The sequence below is a fragment of the Varroa destructor genome, unplaced genomic scaffold (genome assembly GCF_002443255.2).
Source record: "Varroa destructor unplaced genomic scaffold, Vdes_3.0 BEIS01000004.1, whole genome shotgun sequence".
Taxonomy (NCBI): domain Eukaryota; kingdom Metazoa; phylum Arthropoda; class Arachnida; order Mesostigmata; family Varroidae; genus Varroa; species Varroa destructor.
In genome coordinates, this window is record NW_019211457.1 from 24,790,535 (window position 1) to 24,813,109 (window position 22,575).

The 22,575-nt window shown below is 43.5% G+C and overlaps 1 protein-coding gene across 35 annotated transcripts in view; it reads right to left on the minus strand.

Moving 5' to 3' along the window:
- The window catches only part of heph (polypyrimidine tract-binding protein 1 heph), a 327,260-nt gene that overhangs the window by 16,090 nt on the left and 288,595 nt on the right, over positions 1–22,575 (minus strand). For 34 of the 35 annotated variants that reach the window (XM_086986936.1, XM_086986932.1, XM_086986940.1 and 31 more), the window contains 4 exons: positions 9,411–9,488; positions 4,287–4,621; positions 3,395–3,764; positions 1,852–1,903 (listed from right to left, as the gene is read on the minus strand). In XM_086986936.1, coding sequence (XP_086843062.1) covers positions 1,852–1,903; positions 3,395–3,764; positions 4,287–4,621; positions 9,411–9,488 — 835 coding nt within the window. The remainder of the gene's footprint in view (positions 1–1,851; positions 1,904–3,394; positions 3,765–4,286; positions 4,622–9,410; positions 9,489–22,575) is intronic. The other variant, XM_086986952.1, reaches the window with a different exon arrangement.

The following is a 22,575-nucleotide window of genomic DNA, read 5'->3' on the forward strand; positions in this document are numbered from 1 at the left end:
AGCCGCAATGCTTCAGGGACTAGCACTATCCTCAGAATTGTTAAAACTGTATGCGTTATTGCTTTTTTTTTTTACAAATAAGTTAAAGCCAGGCCAATGGGTCTATTGAACAATTATTTTCCACATGCGTCGCACGTTCCATAAACGACACTGGCTGCGACGTTGCCATAAACTTGTATCAACGCAGTCTCGGATAAATGCACGGAGCATTTGGCATATTGAAGCTTTGCTCACCTCTCACATCTTTTTGTCTAGTTGCACCTGCTTCTTCTGATGGTTTCGAATAAAAAAGGAACTAAACGGTTCCAGCTAAGTGAAAGCTGCTGCGGTAATGGTTACTGCTACAAGAGGAAGCTGCCTGGCGGCTAGAGCAGCAGCAATCGATGCTATTCGTTTGGAGCACTTCCTTGAATTTTCACACCACAGTTCCTTCGATCCATCAACCTGTACCTCAGGCGGACCCACTAGCTGAAGCCCGTGTCCTAACAGAACTCACTGTAGCGACCACTGGCTCCGCATCAATTAAGTCGATGGCCTTTCTTTGGGGCAGCGGGCTTATAGCATTGCCAAGCTATGTATTTGTTTTGCTACGTGCTACTGTCCACCATTGCCCCTCTTCGCCCGTAAAATTGCCTTCTTTTCCTGCATCGTCGTCGTCGTTTGCCGACGCAAAAACTCCCAGATCTAACCGCTTTAATTAGCTTTCATTGTAATGCAGCAGGCTCTGCATGCAAGTGAGTTGGCAGATGTCAACTACTTGATCATTGTCGAAGCCTGAAGCTGTTTTAAGATTCGCTGCTTACGGGTAAAAAAGCCTAACGGACGATTAGTTTATAGACCAGTTTGTCTGTTCGCTTCTTTAACTTGTGCGCCGCGATATCATATGAGTAGAGTACCATCTGCCGCACGTACTAGAAAAAAAAAAACTAGTACAGACGATCGAGGTGAGCAATAGGGGGGAATTGAGTCTCGGCACGCCTCTTGCCGGCGAACGCCAGCAAAACTGTGGCTGTTATTCGGGGCTGAACATTGAAAGGGAGCCAAGGTAATATTACTAGAAAAGTAGAGGCTTCTTGTTTTTCCTCCACCGGTTTCTCCTAATATAATGTCGGTCACAACGATAGACCTGGAGCGGCTTTGGTGATAACAACAGCAATAGCGACAGTAGAAAGCGCAGGACCAATCGTAAGCGTTGCTGGGGGGCGCGGCCGCACTTGTACTCTTTACAGGGCTCGCAATACTCTCTCTGTCGAGCGATTGTGCGTCGGTTGACGCCAGGGAGTTCGCTATGCAGATATACGACTCCGGCTTCGGCTTTCCCAATTGCGGAATAGATTATTCCGATACTCTTTACTATAGAGACGTGCGACTGCAGTAGCGAGTGCAAAGCCGGACGTGAAGCCGGGTTGGCTTGATTTGTTCATATGGAAGTCTTATAGGGGAATCAGACAACATTATCGTTTTACAGCACTAAGACATTGGCGTGGTTGTGTTAAACTTGATAGAAATCAGGGTGGGTCATCGCGAAGGGTCGTAATGACGTCTTCTTAATATTACGCGTCTGCGAATGGCTTGTTTTTTTAACTTTGCCGAAGATTTTGGCTATATATACAGTCACGCAAACATCTACAACTGCATTTCAGTTGACCAATAGCAACTGTGGCATAATTCGAGTTTGATGAACTAATCGATTTGGCTACGGCAAGCCTGCAAGGTGAACCCCAGCGTTCCTGTACATTGTTCCCTAACCTCGATACTAATGAATCACTATGTTACAAACATGGAGTTAAAAAGGCCAGTAAAAGTAGTTCAATTCAATTCGCTGCTGAAAGTCTTTGATCTATTACTCACTGTTTTTGTTGAAGGTCACAATTTTGAGCACCTTTCCTATACGGCTGAAAATCTGAAATCGAACAAAACGGAAGAAACGTGCGGTTAATTCAGTGGAATATAGAAGGGTCAAACAGCAGGCATGAAACAGAATGGATATACGAGTAGAACCTCTCTCTTACCACCCCCAGATCGAGCTAAAGTACGTCGCATTGCGCAGTGTGCAAACGGCTTGTGGCCCGTAGTCTGACTTTGAATTTGTTCCAACTTAGATGTCCTAGCTTGACGTCCACGCCTCAACTGTAGTGAAGGTGGCAGTGGCAGTGTTGAATGGCAAATTGGAGCTTGGTGTGGGCCAAGGATAATGGCAGGGTCCAGTACAAAAGAAGCCAAACCGAATACAAATCTGCATCACGATTCAGTTCTTGATGGTGGTCGAACGACAGGTTGAGTCGTCATGTAACCAAATGGGGGGAGGTCACCACAGCATCCAGTGCCGGCGAGCAGGCGAGCAAACTGTGCTAACGTGAGAACAATATGAGGGGGCAGCCCGCAGACGGAAGGTGCTGGCCATAAGGGGCTTAGGTTAACTCAGGGCTGCGATGGGGCTTCAGTTGCCCTACTTCCCTATGCTTACTTGGCTACTATTGGATCAGCTCTTAGCCTTGTCAGTGGTCGGTTCTTTTTCGCTGTACTAAGACCCACTCAGCCAGCCAGGCGTTCAGCACCCGACAGCCAGCTGCCACTTGGACTTCGACTATGCTGCTTTGATTTTACGTTCCAGCCGCGACTACGCTGTTATCCACTGCAGTTCCTACAGTAACGTACTTTCCAGCGGCCTGGATCCGCCTTCTCTTATGTCGTTTGTTGCTAAGCCAAAGCATCGATGAAAGCACAACGGCCAATGCACGCAAAGCACGTACGGACACCGATTCAGTCTCAAAGAGACTCACCCTATCCTGGCCGCTACTGACCTTAGGGGCCCCATCTTTGGACCACCCGAAAGCTTGGACTAGTCTTTCTTTCCATAACGGCTTTCATGACGGCTACAGTAACAATTTAATTATTAACTTCAAGTATATATCGCGTTTCAGTACTGTTATGCCTACAACGAGAATACTACGGCATCTAGAAAAAGACCAATTTGTTATGGATACGGTAGGTGCTATGCAACAAAGTCATGTTGTTGCCGATGTATTATCCTACGATACCATAACATTCACGATGATAAGAGTCCTGCCAAGCATGTTAACAAGGACCCTGCAAGTATTGCGGCCTTTACATATTTCACTAACAGTGCTTAATATTAAGTCATTAATAGTTATCATACATAGACTTAGTTTCAGGTCTGAATTAGCCAGGTTTCAAGTTGTTACACGTGTTTAGCTAAGCATCCGTTCAGACAGCCGACTCGGTCCAGCGCGAAACAAAATGTAAGTCTGCAAACCATCTCAAGGGTCACTAGTTTTAATAGGTAAACCGTTACCAGTGCACCATGACGAGGAGAAAAGTCTGCTACTATCATTACGGCAATTCATTCTCCATTTTTTTTTTTTGTCCTTACATTATGAAGAAGTTCCAGTGAAACGGGGTAGACTTGGTTTTCAATCATTGCCCTCAAGACGGTATTTCCGGTTCCGACGGCATTATGCGTCGGACTGAGATCTCCGGCGATATCTCCATTTGTGCGCGGTGAAAGACCGTGCTGTTGTTGGAGTCCCATGAGCGCTTGTGCAGCTGCCAGCGCCACCTGAGTTGAGTTCAATAACATTGAGTTCCCTACGCTATTGTCATTCACCTTCAGCTCGCGGTGGTTCGAGTGCTGCGCATAGATCGTGCGTCCACGAAGTTGAGATGAAGTCTTGCCAAAGTACTCAACCATTTGAGCTGCCGAAGCCTCGGATTCCATTTCGAGGAACGCCTGATTTTTGCCCCTGTTGAAACAATAACGCAGAACAAAAAGCAGCGAAGCTCATACTTTAGAATAAGAAATTAAAACATAACAATATATTGGGATGATAGTACATTCATCTTCTATGCTTATGGCATGGTTTATGATTTGAAACGAACTCTAAAGTAGATCAGAGGAATGAAACTGTCCAGCAAAACAATCTCCTATAATTAATCACATACAAGTTCTATTCAATTCTTTAGGTAGCTCCTTCGTACTCTTACAATTTACATTTACCATAATTACTACTTGCAATAATAGCAACGACTAACAAAAATAATAAACATCACACTGCACAACCCTAAGTGTAGTAATAATATATTTTTTTGAACTTTAAATCCGGTGTTGGCGCCGTTAAGCACTGTTGCTTCAGGTTTCGTAAAGCAAAAAAACTGGGCTGTCCCGGATTTGAACCTAAGCCCCACCTCACGTGTCCGTACTAACTAATAACACGTTATTACTGCACCGTCACTAGTCTCTAATGTAGTACCCTAATATTAGTAACCTCAGCTGAAGAATGTTCGTGATTTTGCCGAAAGGAATTCCAAGCTGGAGGATCTCCGTGTCTGTGGCATCGTTTGGTACATTACGGAGGTGCACCACTCTTGACGCGTGCGGCGGCGAGGTGGCTGGAGATCCGGCTCCGGCCGTGGTCTGCGCAGGCGATGTGGCCTGGACGCCGCTACCGTTGTTATTATTGTTGAGATTTGTACTCGATGTGTTATTAACGGAAGCATTAGTGGTGTTCGTGTTGTTATTAGCTGTGGTCGTATTGTTATTATTGGCTGTGACGAGATTGTTGTTGTTGTTATTCTGCGCTGCGGCCTTCTCCATTCGAATCTGCAATGAACGACAGAGATATGAACAGGTCAGAGAACGTTGCCATATCAAAGCGAACAATCAAGGAGCTAAAAAGAGGACGAAGTACAAACGCTCGTTATCAATTATTGTCATAACTTTGAAAAAAAAAGCAAAATCGTAAAAAATCAGTAAACGAAAAGAAATGTAATAATAATTATGCTCTGCACGTCGATTCGAACAAGGATATATTGAATGTAGAAATCGTATTGAATGGGGCCGAGCTTACCGACTGGAATTATTCAGTCGTCAAATTTCTAGACAAGGGTTATGAAAATGTATTGTATTGGAATGAAAGCTACAAATTATATTTCGGATATCCGTTCCTCTGTCGGATGCAAAATATCAGCAGATTTACGCAAGACGATTCTTCCTTGAATTCTGCAAGCTCGTTTAGTCAAACGTTGTCGTAGTCTGATGTCATAAGCGAATTGTGTTGGCTCCCTACGTAGATTAGAAGATCTTCGGCACTTTTATCCACTTGTATATCAAACTCGAAGGAAGCGATTGGCTGTGCCACTGTCCGACTTCGGGTATGACAATGCCCGTTCGATACCCTATCACACGCCACAAGCTGATTTCATATAATATAAATATTCACTTAAAAATAACGATGGCCTACTATCGTCCCTTACCAGATCACATAAGTCGTGCTATGGTTTATGTTGTGTTTGATTAGCCACATGAACAACCGATATAAACCCAACCAACATTCTCACCCGACACCTATGTCCCAACCGAAAGATCGATCGAGATACCTGAACTTGTCCGCGTCATCTTCTGAAAACTCAATGGGAGCACCCACTAATGCTCCCATTGAAACATCCTTTTAAACTTACAAATAACCCTCAGTCATCCACGAACTTGGACCCAGCACAATCATTGATGCTGCCGCCTCCGCCGCTGTGCCATCCACGAGCAGAAGTACCATTTATTGCGCTTGTGGTACTTACTGGTGAGTACCGACTTTTTTGTTTCAGCGGCTGCTTCCGAACGCCTTCTGCACGTACTGGGCTGTCTGGTCATTTGTTTGTACACAAAGCAGAACGAAGCCCTCTTTCCATCTTCCATTCTTAGGGTGCGCAAAAGAAGCACCACTACGTAGTACATAAACAACTAGATGGCGCCGGGGGCCGTAGCAGCGTCATCATCAACGACACCAGCGACAAGAGCAAAAACTGGCAAACTGGCTCTGCGTCGTGTTGAGCGCTGCGTCGCTCGTCAGTTGTGCACAAATGCTGCTAAAGGTATTTATGCAGCCACATCGCATCTGGCGTATGGCATATTGAAAAAATGAGATGCGCTGCGCTTTCTTGTATATAGAGGGAAAAAAAGTACTTATAGTGTCCTGTGGCAAGAGGTAATTACGCTCCGGACGCATAGTATGACGAGGTTCCATTTGGCCTACCATCTATGGCATTAATAATCAACGTACAATCAATTCAACTCGATAGAACACAGGGCGTAACAAACGCAAGCAGATAGCCAAGAAAAAAAACAATGACTTTGTACTGGTAAGGGAAACAAATTGCAATGCACGTCTATGATATGGAACGGCGAATTAATTGTCTACGTGGGATGCAGGCGACGACAACAATTTTGATGTAGAAATGCGAGAAAAATTGATTTGAGAAAGGAACAGCAAGTGGCTCGATATGAGAAGAACTTAGACGACGAATATTATAAGCGTAGTATCGTCTCGCCACCTCGAATTTTCCGACAGTAGCATAAGCAGTCGCAGCGTCAAGAATATGTACTATTTTCGTCTGTCAACATTGACTCAAGGCGTACAAACGTATATATTCGCCAAAGATAAAGTACATTCGCCGAGAGCAAGCGGAACACTCACCTCCAATCTTTCAGTCATGCGAACCCACTGCCGAAACACTTTCACATCATACAGGGGCAAAAGACCGTGTATACCGGCAGCTAACGATTGGTCGAATGACAAAGCTGATACGAAGCGGAAACTGAAAAAAAAACAGCATAAGCTTCTCTACTTAGAGGTGCGACCACCTCAACCAACCTGCGCAGCTCAGCTCAGCCCAGCCTTGTCTGGTTTTTATTCGAGTCACTGTGTCAGCCGCCACTAACAACGGTGGCAAAGGCAACATTGAGGGTTGCGATGTACACGTTACCGCCCCAGTCACTTCTACTGTTCCACTATTCTACTTGGGTTCTCCGACCCTGTCCCAGGACCTAAATGACAACCGAACCTCTGCCCTGCGAGAGAAAGTCAATCCGAAATTCAGCAGCCCCTAGCATGCCGACGCTACAACTCAGCTATATCTTTCATTTGTTTTTCATATTTTTATCTGCTTGGACCGGCTCTTTTGCTTGTCGTCACCTTTGGCGAACCCGGCGTTCCCGAGCTTACAATTTTCTAACGAATATTTCCTCGGCCGAGTTACGGAAACTAGCTCGCTGCAAGTAAGCTTGATCCTATAAGCTTTATAACCCTTACAGTGCGCAACGAGTACGCAATTTGAGTAGTAAAGGTAAATAAAAGTTTATAGTGACAGCACGCGAATATATTATTCCTCCTACAACAAACAGAAGTACCGTGAGACTTGAAGGTTTACCTTTGTATAGTAGCCCTAAAATGTTAGGTATATCAAAAAACCAAAGCAATACGATGCAACAGGAACGACGCACAGTTTTCGCTCGCCCTGCATTGAACAGGCTTGTGCTAGCTTTCCTTCGTTTGTGTTTTGTTGCTCCTTGCTTCTTCATTCGCTGGCTTTTCCTATTACTTCAGTATCGGGCATCACAATCCATGAAACGAAAGACATCTGGGTACAGCAGCGACGAGGTTGCCACCATTAGCGACTACGAACCAAAGTTGTGTCCTCTCTTCAATTCCTATCTCGTTGCTGCAATTCGTTTTTTATATCTTTTTCTCTGCGCGGTTTGGCCGTCGGCGACAGCGGTCATTATCGTCTTCGCTTTGGAGCCGGCCGTTCGATGTTTTAGACCCCAGTCGCTTGCTCATTCGGTGGATCTGTTTTTTTGCTTCTCCAGTGTTTTCAGATTAGCCGTCATGATTTACCCTATCCTGCACTCTAGACTAATGCTACAACTTAAGCCCTGCAGCAGGCCGCTTTAGTAGGACCTCTTTGCGAGCTGGCTGTTTTTCCTATCTCCATACTATCAACAGCAGCACGAGCTGTTCGTCCCGAGTTTTTTTCTATGTATCTCGCTGCTGCAAAGAGGCACTAAAGACTTAGTGTGAAATAGTTTGCTCTTTAGGAAAACGAAAGAGAAAAGGTAATACTAAAACAACAACAAAAGTGGTCGTCGTGACGAAAAGAGAAACTTTCCACTTGACTTCCAAACACCAGCGTAGTCGAGGCAGCTTCGGCATCGGGCGAGCTTCAAGGCTACGGGAACGCGCTTCGGCTATAGCAGTAAGCGGAACTAGTAAAGCCAATGTCTTTTAGACGGATCTTACGGCGTCTATCGTCAGCCTAAGCTATGGGACATTGCCAGCTGCTGACTGACCGACCGACCCAGTGGCAAAGGCGGAGGGAATTCTTCACCCTATAGAATTGGAAAAAGGACCGAACAAGAACGAAATAGGCTTATACACACGTTGTTGAACTGTCGGTGCTACGTCTATATGCAGGCAAGAAAACAGTGGTAGCAGCAGACCGCGGGACAGAACCTAGTGGCGACTGCTGTTTGCTATGCGTTACTTCCCTTCCTTCTTAGTTTTCAGTTGAAACAATGTCAACTTTATTTCGCAACCAAGGACAGGCCTCGGGACGATTGACCCTGACCGGAAAAAGGCTCTTCGTCGCAGGAAAACTTGTTTCCAAAGCTACAAATTGCTTTCGCCAACAACATCAACAAGTGTAGCAGCAGCCGGGCAAGAAAACGCTGCTGGGACAAACACAACTTCTATTCTAGTGTACATCATAGGAAAGGTCACACATATAGTTGAGTGTACGTCGTCGACGATCCGCAATTTATCTATTCATGTCTATCTCATCTTCTCCTATTATGTATTTCTACGTGTTGGATGCTGGCGTTACACTAACTTGTAGGGCCCGAGGAGACCCCTGCTTCTATGCTTTACTAAGGCACTAACATTCACTTCCGGTGATAGACGAATAATTAACTACAAATGAATACGCTCATATATACAAAGCTATGTAATCCAAAAAATCTTCTTGTTTTTGACGGAAAAGTTACCGTGGCGTTTTTTTTTTCGCCGGCTGGCTCGACTAACTCGTTTTTTAGCTGCCTGCCCCTCTGTAGTTGAGTTTGTGGGTTAGCTTGCGCCGCTACTGTTTACGCTTTTGACTTCGGTGCTGGCAGGCGAAAGTCTGCTTTGTGCCTAAGAAAACAGGAATTAAGTGATATAGGAGCTTCAACTCGGTATGGTCTTCCACTATAGTGTGAAGGTGAATGCGCAGCAAGGTAATTTGTGCTTCTGTTTTTCGTTTCTGCGAAAGAAAACCCAGTCGACAGTGCAAGATCAATTTCCCCCATTGACAGACTCTGCCCACCTCGACAGATCCTTCGGCAACCACGAAGCCCCAGTGTGTAACGCAAAACCAAGTGGACATACGACAAATGCACTAAAAATTTAATTGAAGCAAAAATACGTACGACGGAATCTGACTTGCTTAGGAAGCCGAATTAGAATAAAATCGTCTGCAAGCGGCAAAGTGACTGACTACTGACGTATTAGGCATTAACAGTGATAACAATAACAAAAATAACGAGTAGACGATGTATAAGTATGAAGCCATTTTTTTTCACGTACCTTTTTAGCATTGTCATTATTGGTGTCGGTCACAGTTCCGATACCGCCGTTCACCGTCAATAATTCATCTGTGCCTCGCTGCAATTTTTAAAAGAGAAAAAACAGAGTGAGACAGACATAACTGACATCTATATATATATATATATATATCATCTACTAACAAGGGTACTTAAAATTAATAACATTTATGTTAATAAACAAAATATCGGTATATACCTATATCGACTCCTTATGAATTGCCACTATTTTCGTATCTTTCCTGCCCGGAAATAACATTCAGTGCTCGTCGTTATGTACAATGCAATGATTTCCCTGGCTCTTTCGACTACAGTTCATTCAAATATGTATTTGCCCTTTATTAGTAGACGAATGTCGATTTAGAAGTATTCGAGCTCCTATGCCTACTTTCACTGACGATTTTACGCACCCGTCTGTCCACCTAAGGTAGAATTATGTCCAGGTACGCGGACCTCAAAATCTATTACTTTTCTGCATATCGAAATACATCTTATTCCCAAGTTGTTTTTTCAATGGTAATTCGCCAAATTTTTCTCCGTATTGTCGTTATCTAGCTTCTCCTATAACATATTTGACAAGGTGGAAGATATAACTTGGCCTATTAGCCGTAAAAAGGCCGTCCTCTATTGTAGTATCTATCGGTTCAAGCAAACGATTAACCACAAATAGGTGAAGGCTAATAACCAGGTAACAACTAGCAGATTCATTTGGATACCATTACCTTTAACCCATACGTTCGAAAATACACAAATAGGTACATGCTTTGTTTTATAATTAGGATCATTCATAATTAAGGACATTTCACGGTGTAGAATAAGTACCAACGTCCCCTGACTACTGAGCGGGGGGTGTTGCAAGCGAAATATTACAATGTAATCCTAAATGTACTTTGGTAAACCAACATGTTAGTGTCGTTGTTACGGCACGTACGATATTCCTTAATATTTGTTTATGTCTTTAAGGCTTTTCCTATTCAGATGAAATATCTCAATAATCTTCCGTTCAGCGCGTGTCTTGTGGAGATTTCATACATGTACCTTCGAAAATGGATATGTTCGTGGAAACTAGTTGCGTATTCAACAGTCAAACTATATACATCAATTTCTAAAGATAAATATAGCATAAAGACGCATGAGTGACGGCTGAGTCTTTTAAAGCAACAAGCTTTAGACGTGGCAAAACTTCATATGACCACTATTTGTCGGTTTCGACTAATATTAGTTGCTCCCTGTCTCTTTGTTGTTGTTGTGCCTTCTTGTTCATACAAGAAACGCCATAAAAAAGAAGTCGTTATGCTGACGTTTCTGTGTTTCGTTCGTCAATCTACTTTATTACAGCTGATATCTACCTGCTCAAATCGGTCAGAAGAGACTTGATGATCGTCGTTTTTGATAAACGATCTCATCATCTGAATACAGACTATCGTTTGCATGGCTAACCGAACCCTTACAACGAAGCTTTACCTATCCGGTGCAAGAATCAAACATTCGAATAAAGCGTGACCTGTAAACAACCTGTTTTACACAGCTTGTCCATACCCGGTCAAATGACTAGGATTTCTGATCCCTGTTTGGTTGCAGATGCATAGCGCCTGATAAGGAATAGGTTCTTGTACTACCATAATGTTACTATAGTTTGCCGTCATAAACGAGGGCTTCTTGTATGGCTGGGGCAAATTTCTTAGCGGAAGTCGTCATCGATTCGAATATGTTTTCTGCCTAAAATATATTCTCTTGAAATACGCTTTTTGATGAAACGTTCAATTTTCTGCATATTTCCATAACGATTTTTACAGAACATGTAATAACCGCTATTACCTTGTATTCATTGCATGTATACGTTTTATACATGCTTTTATCAAGTAATTCTTATTACATCACTAGAGGTATTACCGCATTAATAAGAGGCTTTCGGCAGACATAGTGGTTAGCTTCGTCCCACCCATGTTCCGTAAGTAGATATACGTACAAAAATACATCAGTATACATTGAGGAAAACATCGACGGCCTAGCATTCGGCTAATCCAACTTAAACAAAATTCAAAAAGGTGTGTCACAATCAGCTTAATCGCTCAAGTAAAGAAGAACTTCCAGTTCAACTTTTGTGAAATTTCTCCAAGTTTTAACCTAATATCACATGGTTAACGTGAACCGTATATGGTCAAAAAGTGCTATTATCAAATTGTTATGCAGATAATACGATAGAGGTACACTAGCTAGACGGCAATGGTCTGGCGCGAGCTGGACAAGTTCAAAAAATTTGCACATAAAAAAAAAATTGTAAAATCTCATTACGTGAGTGACATAGATGGTTAGTTGATCCTGAAAAATGCCCCGTGAAATATGCCCACTTAATCTTTTAGGTTTGCCGACTCCCAAGTACAAGAATAAAATACTTTTTTTTTTTTTTTTTTTTTTCTATGTCGCGGTTAAAAAAACAAAGTATTTCACCAAACGACATTTGGCATTGTCATCGTCGTCGTTGACCAGCCAATCGTTCTTTACTATCACTGTGTTTCCGTACTGGCACTAAAGCATTATGAATGCTTTCGAAGCTATCAACTTCGCTCTGAAAACTATCGAACGCTCTCCGTGGCGCAAAACGAATTTTTCGTTACGTCACCGAAAAGTATTACTCATACGTGTACTTTTATCATGATGATTGTTAGTTCTATACAAGTGCCAGCGTGAGTTCGCCAAAAACGGCACAGCGTCGATTTAAAAGCTGACCAGCAGACAATTGAAGTGCTCTTCTAACTAGTAGCTGTCTTCAGTAGTTGCTAAGGTAGCTAGCCACCACTGGTCGGCTACAACATATTAGTCAGCATTACGAAAAGGCCTGCCTGCAACATTGCTTCGCTGGTTGGAGATACGAACCGAATTCCCTTTATCTGAGTCCAGGGAGGGATTGGGTACGAAAGTTAGCTTCTAATTGTATCGTGGTTAGTTGCGTGAACCGCAGCTGCAATGAGTGGCCCTGTACCCGCTCCACAGGGAGTGATTGCTCTTGTCGGTGACTTTCATGTATGAAACGAATCGCTCGATCGGCTTAATCATCGAGTCCACCGTTGGTGGCGTTCTGAAATCGATCTGAAGATGCAGCACACTGCTACTGTTCCTGCAGCCATACGTGGGGGTAGCTCACATGTAAGCAGGCCGTTTGCGCGCACGTGACAATCGTAATGCCGCTGCTAATTTTTAGACAGGTCTTTTCATAACAGATCCGGCGAGTGAGCGAAACGCAGCAGGAACATAATACAGGTGATGAAGGAGCTAAAGGTTGTATGTAGAATGATAAAAAAATGGCCAACCGCTGCCGACTTTCAATCGATTTAGAACATGCTGTTGCTTCAAGATTGATTCCGGTGAGCTGTTCTCATGCATTCATCCACTAGATATTGGCGCGAACGTCCATTACCAACGATCTCGTATAAAATAGTATAAGCGCTTCTGAGACGATCTGACATTTGTGGCTGTCTTGCCTAGCTTGGCAGCTAGAGAAAATTGCAAAGGAGTGCGTTCCTCTCGAACTGCTGAAACGCCCGCAGTACTACAATATAGCGCTGTTTAATCTTCGGATTTATAGATTGCAATTCAATAAATAGAAGAAGAAGAAACAAAACATCAAGAGATTACCAAATAATTCAACCCATACGCGGATGTGTATACATATATATATATATATATATATATATATATAGCCCACTGTACATCGTCATGTGCGCAGATTTGTACCTAGAATTCGTACTTGGTACGCCCTGTAACCATCACAACATATTCGATGCGTAACGCAAACCGTCATATCGCCGTCGGGACGAATACCGGCCCAGGCCGCCGCACATACAGACAACCAGGCTAGAATAATGCAATTTTACAGAGCAAATATCCTTTAGTGAAACCAGTTGCGGATATATAAACAAGCCATGATTTACGTTACAGCTCTTCGCTGCGGCTGTCACTTACTGACCGAATAGGGCCACATCACCCGTCCTTTCAGTGCACCAGATTTTTCCCTTATTAGGCATAGTGCACGTTCACACGTTTTTCACCGAAGTACATTCAAGCGCTGAAATATCAGACCCGCATGTGAGAGCCGATTTTACGATATAGACACAGTTGTCAGTGATGATTTGAGGCAATTAATGGCTAATTGTTGCCGGGCTTCAGGGATTGACCTCATTTAGCGATAGCTTACGGCCCACTCCTGGTTACAGAGGGACAGCGATAACTCCAAAAACACAGTACTGTCCTACTGCGCCGTACGTTGCTGTGTCTACGAAAATGACATCGACCGTTAGCACTTAGGCCACTGGCGTGAGTTGGCTCGTCTGGTGGGTGCGGGCGTCTTTTACCGACGACAGCACCGTCCTACATGAGATTTCGTGGTGACTAGCAGTATCTATATAATAACCCTCAAAAATAAGCCTGTTGGGACTTCTTTTTGGCCTTGTAATTTTAGGGCCTACAGCTCGACTACATTTGCTCTCTCGCTATCTACTCTAAAACTTGACGCCTCTACCGCCTAAATGGGCATGTGCTATTAGACCAGCATTAGCTGTCGACGGGACTGAGATCAACAAAGACGCGTTGTTTTTTTTTCTTAGCTTAGGTCCGACCACCATTTGCGCCTGTTGTAGCTGACGACCTGGCTGGTTTCGTTCATTGCATACCTTTTTCTCTCATACTGTACGTAATATTCATAATGAAATATATTGCTATCGATTTCTTATAGCAGCACGGCGAGCCATATCAAAAGAGCCAGTCACTAGCGCCACCACTAGCCACTAGTGTTATCTAGTCGTTAAACAAGCGTCGTTCATAGACACTGCCAGCATCCATGGTTTACGTCGATAGTTTTGCTAATTCTGGACGGCAAGCGATATGAACCGTTTTATCCCGCGTTAGTTCTTATGGGCCCGCTTTTAATGGGATAAGGACCAGGCCAAACCAGAAATCGTTATGCAACACGGGATTTATAGCAACGTTCTGTCGAGGCCTTTCTACGTGATTCGCGGTTTTCCGGTCGACCAGCGATGAAGGGCTTCGTTTGGATCGACAGCGCCGCCATTGCTGTTCAGTTTGTTTTGATGCTCATTAGACTATGTGATCTCGACAAGTTCCTCACATGCATGCATATTTCCCCTCTGCCATGTCCCCAGTATCACGCATAATACTTAGTGTATATTGGCGGAGTTACATAGCCCCCTCTCTCTCTGTCTCTCTCTCTCTCTCGAAGAAACCAAAGGGCGCCTGGCTGCCGCCGACGCACACTATCATCAGTTTCGTGATTTAATAGCTATCTTTCCGGTAGAATTCTTTAGGGTGGAAAATGATTACAGGGAATGAAAGTTGGATGGAAATAAACTGAATGTAACCAAATGGTAATCTTGAATGGAATCAGGAATTAAGCCTTGGGGCCTCGAACGTTTCTGCTGCTCCGAACTCGCATGCTCCGATGTGTAACTTTTAATGTAGTCTGCTCTGTTGGTGGACCTCGTGACGAGCTCGGACAATCGAAGGTTGTTGTGAAGGAAGAGAAGCTATTATTTAAATAGACGTTCTCAGAAGCGTTCACGTTTCTCTACGACTAGCCATAACAGTTACATCAGAAATAACGACAAAATACATTTAGCATTCTTTAACAATACGATTCTATGTACGCCAACAGACGCCTTTGAACATATCGACACAGCCAATGGCTTAACGTGGTTGGATCTTATTAACTTATTCGCTGTCAACTTCACTTATCGCCATTTTCTATATTCGAATAATTAAATTTGCAACAACCGGCCATAGACATAATGTCCTTTGATCGCCTTTATACCACATAGTACTACATTGCCATTTTATATAATAATATCTTATAACAGTATACAACTTGTGGTCACCGCATCATACACAAGGCGTGAATCGCCCCAGCGCCCCCCGCCTTCTGCCTTGTCCTTTCATGCCAGTTAACGAGACGCGGTTGGCCGGCGGAACTGACCACATCCAATTTGTATCTGGGCTTTGCAATCGCAATAGTGCGGACGACAAAATCTCCATCGGTTGCATCGGCACAGGCCATAATCTCGGCTGTGCTGGGCTGGCCTGACGGCAGCAGCGCTAGTGGCTCCATGTTTTGGCAACCGGCTGCAAAAGCCACTAAACGCAATAGAACGGATCGGATTCAACAAGCTACTACCATGTGGCTGAGGCCACGTCAGCAGGGCTGCTGCTTCGTGCTGCCATCGCCGCTGTTTCGCAAAGAAACCAGCTAACGACAGCTTACGCGCTATTGGTGTTTGGGCCGCTGCGCTCCATTGGTACCACAGTAGAACCAGTTTTCCAAGGACGCGCGCAACTAACGCTCAGGCAGAACGACGGAAAGCGTATCATCACGTATGGAGACTAGACGAAATGATTGTTCCCGCTATACTTGTTAGTGCTTCAGTATGCTCAGCGCGAGGCCGATTGTATGGCCTTACACCTAGCAGTGGCTTAATTACCGACGGAATCAAGAGGTACACAAATTATCTGTGACGATGGTAATAGACGGATATTTGGATAATATCACTAGCAATCTGATAGACATTCGAACTGCGCAGGGGTTAACTACAAAAAGAAAATGATACTCGAGTATCGAGATGTGGCTGTGTAGAAAAAAGTCTAAATAGGCCTGCTTATGCTCCGAAACCCGCCTGAAAGTTTGAAGGTCGACATTAGGAACGATCAGAGGTTTACGACAACAACCTTAGCGACATAAGAAAAAGCAAATGAGAACTTTTGGACAGAAAAGTCACCGGCGGTAATTCAAGGTCAGAAATGATGCTTGATGGTTCGGATGACGGCCTACTATCAATTGGGCATGTTCCGTTGACGGATACGGAGAATTTTGAAATCCCATGATATTCGCTATTAGATTATACGTTCAACGTAACCGTTGTAATTACTCATATCTTCAAGTGGTCCATTGCAGTGTGACGTACAGATAGACTTCTGCCATTTTTCCCTATCTTTACTGACACCATTAATGAAGGGACCGACGCCAAACGTATGTAATCTACAGTAATCCAGTACCAATTAAGTATCTAACATGAAGCGAAACTGACAATGCTATCTACCCGCATGGAGGGTAGAAATGGTAGAATTGATAAAATCGTATATACGGATTTGTAAATGATCGATTGATGGAACCTGCATGTAATGATATAATCAATAAAGTGCTTTAAAAATCGGCACTAAACTAGATTAGCAACGAAAGCTGGAGTCCTATAAATAGTCCTATAAAATAGAGACTGTGTGCACATGTGTATGTATAAATATATACCAAAGACAGAAGTGAATGGGATTTTTGGAAGGTAGCCTTAGGCTAACGAAAAAATTACTGCGAACCTCATGCCTAAAAGAATTATTTTTTTTTGTTTAAAAAACAAAACGTCATCCGTCTCATTTCACCTGATTCCGCGCACAGAACGAAAACAGACCAACCTGAACACTGACGTTGACTTTAATTCTTACATATGTGAGGCGTAAGCACTAATGAAATATTTCCTTGTAATAGTCTCGATCCAAAGACAACTACAACAGGAATACTCAAACAGAAATTACTTAAATTTTATCAGTTATGAATATGTTGTAAAATTAAGCTATCCTGCAATAAGATTCTGCATTGGACGTAAATAACAAATACACGTTTAAAAAAGCGGCAGCCATTCCTAGTGTTCCCTACGATGCTCAATAAAGTGAGGCTCTGTGGGACATGGAAAAACTCAATGGTTCGAGTTCAACTTCAGAGTTCGAGGAACAACACATCGACTTCGAAGAGCGCGAAAAGCGACGCTCGTGTAAAGGGCACGAGTTCATTATACGACCAACGCAGAACTTCACTCAGTTGTAATTCCGCCAGCTGCATCTGCTAACCCCGAGCACTCCATCCTAGTGTCTGGCCATTTGTCATTTACGCACATATCATACACAAGACAGCGGTATAAACATTTTATAAATCCGGTACTCGACCCTGGCGTTCATTGAAAAGGGCAAAATTAAAAATAACGAAGTCTTTTGCGAAAAACTCGCCTCTTGCCGATCACGTGTAATCAAACCATCAATCATAAGCGTAACAAATAAATCTATCGCGATGTATTGCATCCGTGAGGCCACGGCTCATTTTTGCGTACTCATTCACTCAACATAACCGAGCGGACTTAGTAACTACCGCAGGGAGAAAAGTTCCATCCATATGTGTTTATCCCTGCGATGCCTTCAATATCCGGACGACGCGCCGTCTACCGTGAAAAAACGGAAAAACAAACTGCACGGACTCACAAGACTTTACTATCTGACTATGAGTTCGCCCCTTGCTACTAGACTATGTAAGGCGGATGTCGAGACACCAGATAAAACATTGTATATCGTGATGCGTCGGACCCTTGATCTTGGTTTGCCCTATGTTTTGATTAATTCGTGATTCATCACTTGCCTCAGTAGTTACCAAGCGCGTAGTTGGTATTTTAGTATAAGATCATATATTATTAACTTCCATATTTAACATACCTGTATATTTAGAAGTAAATTATTACATAACATGAGTATCATGTTTGTGTCGACAGCATAGGGATGCTCTGCCAGAAACTTGTTGCCCGTAATTCAGTGTAACCTTTATCATTCAAAAAAAGCGGCGTGTTAAATGAAGAGTTCCCATAAAGGCCTCTTTGTCGTTCAGTGCTTTGTCAAGTACCGTCATGACAGATCCAGTTCTCCATACGCAGCCCGTTGATATAGGAAACACAAACGAATCTGGAGGCATTTAGTGCGATTCGCACAAGGCTTGCAATAAACAGAAGAAAAGGTAATCCTGCAACACTTCAGAGGCAAATATCCTTTGGAAACACCTTTTCACGCTATAAAAGCAGGCCTTATTTAGAAGAAGAGTCAGCCGCGTGGTCACCTCGTGCGTTGTATTAGATGGCGCCAATCATTTAAACAGTTCGTTTATATGAGGAAATATTTACCTTCTTATTTAATTAGCCCTTCGTTAACCCTTCACTTATAGTCCTTATTTATTGACGTGGCTCGTCAATATTAGAATATATCTTACGAACAATGGCACAGCAGCGGCTAATATAGATATCTAAGATTTTATAGAAGTAATACCAGTGGTTCGCAACGAAATGCAGAGTTGTGAGCCTTGCGGCTAAACGCTTATACGTTTACAGATTCAATGGTACGGGAGACTTCTGGAAAGCCCGCTATTTTTTATTATTTTCTTTTAATCTTGTACTCTTCAAAATTAAATGAGGCCTAATTACAAGCCTAGGGGGTCACTCAGGTGGTAAGCTTTACCAATTCTGGTCCCCCCTCTGAAAGGTCCATGCTATAGATCTATTTTCGCATATTAGAAATGTGACAACGGTGTAAACAAACGCCTAAAAATGTTCTTTATATAAAAACTGTTTTTTAAGGAACTACTATTTATTGCAACAGTAAACGTATACTGAAGGATGTAAAACAGTTAACATACAATCGAAACAAATTTTTATTCGCCGTTCTTCTTGGAGTTTTCTATTTAACTCTTTTTGTTTATTTCCTGTAAAGGTCTATGTAGGGCTCGTAAGTGGTATCAATAAAAAGGACACAGGGATTCGTACGCTCGAAATAAAAGGCTTTAGGTAAGTGGACGTGCATATCGCCAAAGAGCTTTTTCGCCTTTTAGGAAAATTCATACACCAGATGGCTCTGCTTGTCAATCTATTCAAAACCTCAAGTCCCGACAAAGTATATAAGTGTTATTAGACATGCATCTATGTGTCGAAAATGTATTCACGACCGAATTTTCTTGCCCGCGTATGCTGAACTCGATCGAGCCGAACGTTCATACTACACTTACGCTCTATGACAGAGAAAAGCTCGATACTATGGCTGTTGTGGCCAGATTGCGCCTGCTTGATTGACGAGCCTTTTGCACGCCAAGTTTGCAAGGTAAATTCTGCAGACCATAGAGCTTCTCAAAGTAACATAATATCTAAGTTGCATTTTTATGGCCAAAGGTATTCACCAGCTTTGATTAAATTGGGTTTAATAAGCCATGCGTATAAATCTACTACATGCGTAACGCGATCCTAGCGTCTCTTATGAAAGCGCTTTGTCTAGCAAGCAGTGGCTCAGAGTGTATGCTATTAATTCAGTCCCAGAACTGAGACTTGCTGCATGGCCGTTTCCCTCCCGTGCTGTACTAACGTCGTCATTATCATTGTTAGCTACTGTCGATAGTCCGTTCGCTAGTTGGAAGTTCCACCGGCGTGGGAAGCGATACCTTTCGTGTCATTGGCACGCTACACTGCTGGCAAGGAAGCGATGTCCGCGGGTCGGCACAAGGGGGTAAGGGACATACATACAAGTCGAAAAGCATCTAGGAAAATCCCTCATGATAACATGCCAGAAACAATGTCCTTCGTTCAAACTCCGCTATTCGCTGCCACTTAGAAAACGCATAGTTATATGACAGGTTTAAGTCTGATCGTGAACGAGTTCGCGTAGGCTGTGCCCCATCGAAGTAGGCCACCGTGCAAACAGAACGATGGAGCAATGTTGTAACGTAAAACAGAATCTTTGCTACTCGTTTTGCCCCCAGCGGAAAAAGCCAGCTACGGTTACAGCGCTCTTGTCTGGTACGCTTTGGTTTGTGTCGCAATGCCTTGCCTTTTTTTTGGTCTGTCCTAGCCTAGGCCTAGAGTCAAAGCACAACAAACTAGAAATGACTGATTACGCCATTATTCGGAGGCAGTGGTGACCGCTGCGGCAGTGGCACCAGCAGCGACACTGAGTCCAAATCGGAGCCCAGCAACAAAAGCCGCGGCGGTGGGCAGCTGCCGTCCCGTTGTGTAATGGACGACCCCACTGCATTGGCATGTCAAGAAGTCCCGTAGACGACCAAATCCGTCTATTACAGGCGATTGCGTCCAATTGTGGCAGCAAGCAATATATTATCAACTTAGATATAGAACGCCATTGACTTACCGTTCGCTACTGCGGCGAAGGCGATGACAACGACATCGCTAATGGTTGAAATTACATGGGCTTGTTACCCCGATAAGGAAAAGTCGAAATGAAAAGAAGTTTTGAAACACCCTGAAGCAACTGAAGACGATGAGTCCTTAGCCGATAGTCACATGCAGTACCATTTGTACTTGGTAGTGAGGAACCTTTAAGTTTTCTACGTTCGATTCTCCAAGAAACCAACAATAGTGAGAATCTTGATAAAAAAAAAACGAAGCAAGATTCATGAAATACAAGTAATCGTAATTAATTTTGATTTTGATATTATTTTCCGTTAGGTTCTGGTTGCGTCCGTTGAGTTCGATGGTCAGCAGTCGTAAGACTACGTTACGAAAGCCTAATATAATATAGACACTTACCAACAGCGGTTGCGAAGCACTAGGGCTATGTGGAAGGTTATTAAGACAAGTTTACCATATTTGCATTTTCCGATACTTATTTGCAAGTAAACTAATGCTATGCATTCTGTATTATTAACAGTTTGTCTCAGCTATTCTCAACGATGCGACTCATACTTTCGTACAATTACTTTTTTCAGTAACGCTGCAAGCTCGCCGTAAGCCCATTACATTGATATTGGTTGGCATCGCGCCTTCGGGTCCTTCTTGCACCGTATGTGCTTTATTCTCATTTCGTGAAGTCCACCGCAGACAGACTCGGTCATCGTAATGCGACTCAGTGTAGCGACGTATCGATGTAATCGCAACGGCTTTAGATAGAGCTATTGTGGCATCAGCGAACCTGTTGCTTAGTCATCGGCAACAGCAGCGGCTGTAGGCAAGATAGTTAGTGCGTAATACTTAACACGGATAGCTGCCATGTTGTGCCAGCGAAGAGTTACAGTGAAGGCAGACAATTGAGAGTTCGTGACTCTACGCGGAAAGCCTTATTAAGACCTTGCTATCAGTGGTCGAGTTCCAACTGACGCTACGCGATTCTTACTCGGCAAGTTAACAAAAACCCAGCCTCCATAGCTGGCACGGTGTCTATGACTCTGCACGTCTGCGCGGCCGCCGCCGCCGTTTACGCCGATCATACACTCGTGCTCGTTCCTTTGCCTCCATACCTTCTACAGTCGACTGCTCAGTGCTGCTCTGCTCAGGCACCGTCGGAAGAACCATTGTTCAGTATTCGCGTCCTGTAATTAGACAGTTTATGACGGCTAGATTGCGTATAGCATATCCATAAAGGTCACCGCTGTACCACTAAGCCACTATTTCGGGCCGTTAGTCGCGACCTCAACAACAGTGCGCGACGTCGGGTATGGCGACGCATTGATGAGCTGCTGGGTGTTCCGTAGTCCTTACGTAGGCAACAAGACAAACAAGCCGACAGATAGACTCGCGCAAGCCGTTTCATCATTTTACCAAAATAAATGCTATACGGCCATACGGCAATACGGCTGCAGGGCCCTGCATCAGTTATTTGAGTAAAAAAAAAACTATATATTGTTAGGTCATATTCGATTATGTTCGATGTTTTTCGTTGTGCTTAGCACTCGAAGCCAACGGCCGTTAACACTGTCCGTAATTATAAAACGGTTTGTACCCGTCGTACCTGGTCGTTTTACCCATCATGAAGGGTGAACGCCGACATTAGCATATACATTATAAGGTCGATAGGGGCAAGCAGATATGCTATCGGATGCACAGAGGGAGCCGAAAGGCCGCTGTCCATCGTAGAGGCGAAGCTTATCATACGCTTTCACTTTATTCTATATTGTTAACTCTCGATTATTACCATGGCCTTTATCGATATGATAAGAGTGATCATCTGCCGGGTCTGAGATCAGTTATTATCAGCTTTACACCTACACGCACACCTCGTCACTCTGACAAGAGTAACGTTGATGGTCATCATGATTACTAAAGTTTATTCATTTTCCATCCGTCCATCGTGTGTCTCTGTCTACACTTACATCAACGATGAAAACCGGTACTATTCTACTATCCTATCAATGAATGTTATGCTTGCAATGAAAGTCAAGTTGACACACACAAAGTAGATAAAGCAGGAGAACAACATAAACTACAGCAAGTTACACCGCTCATGCTAGCACGCCTAAGCAGTGCTTTCAGCCATTCCGAATGGCTGAAGTCATAATAGATACA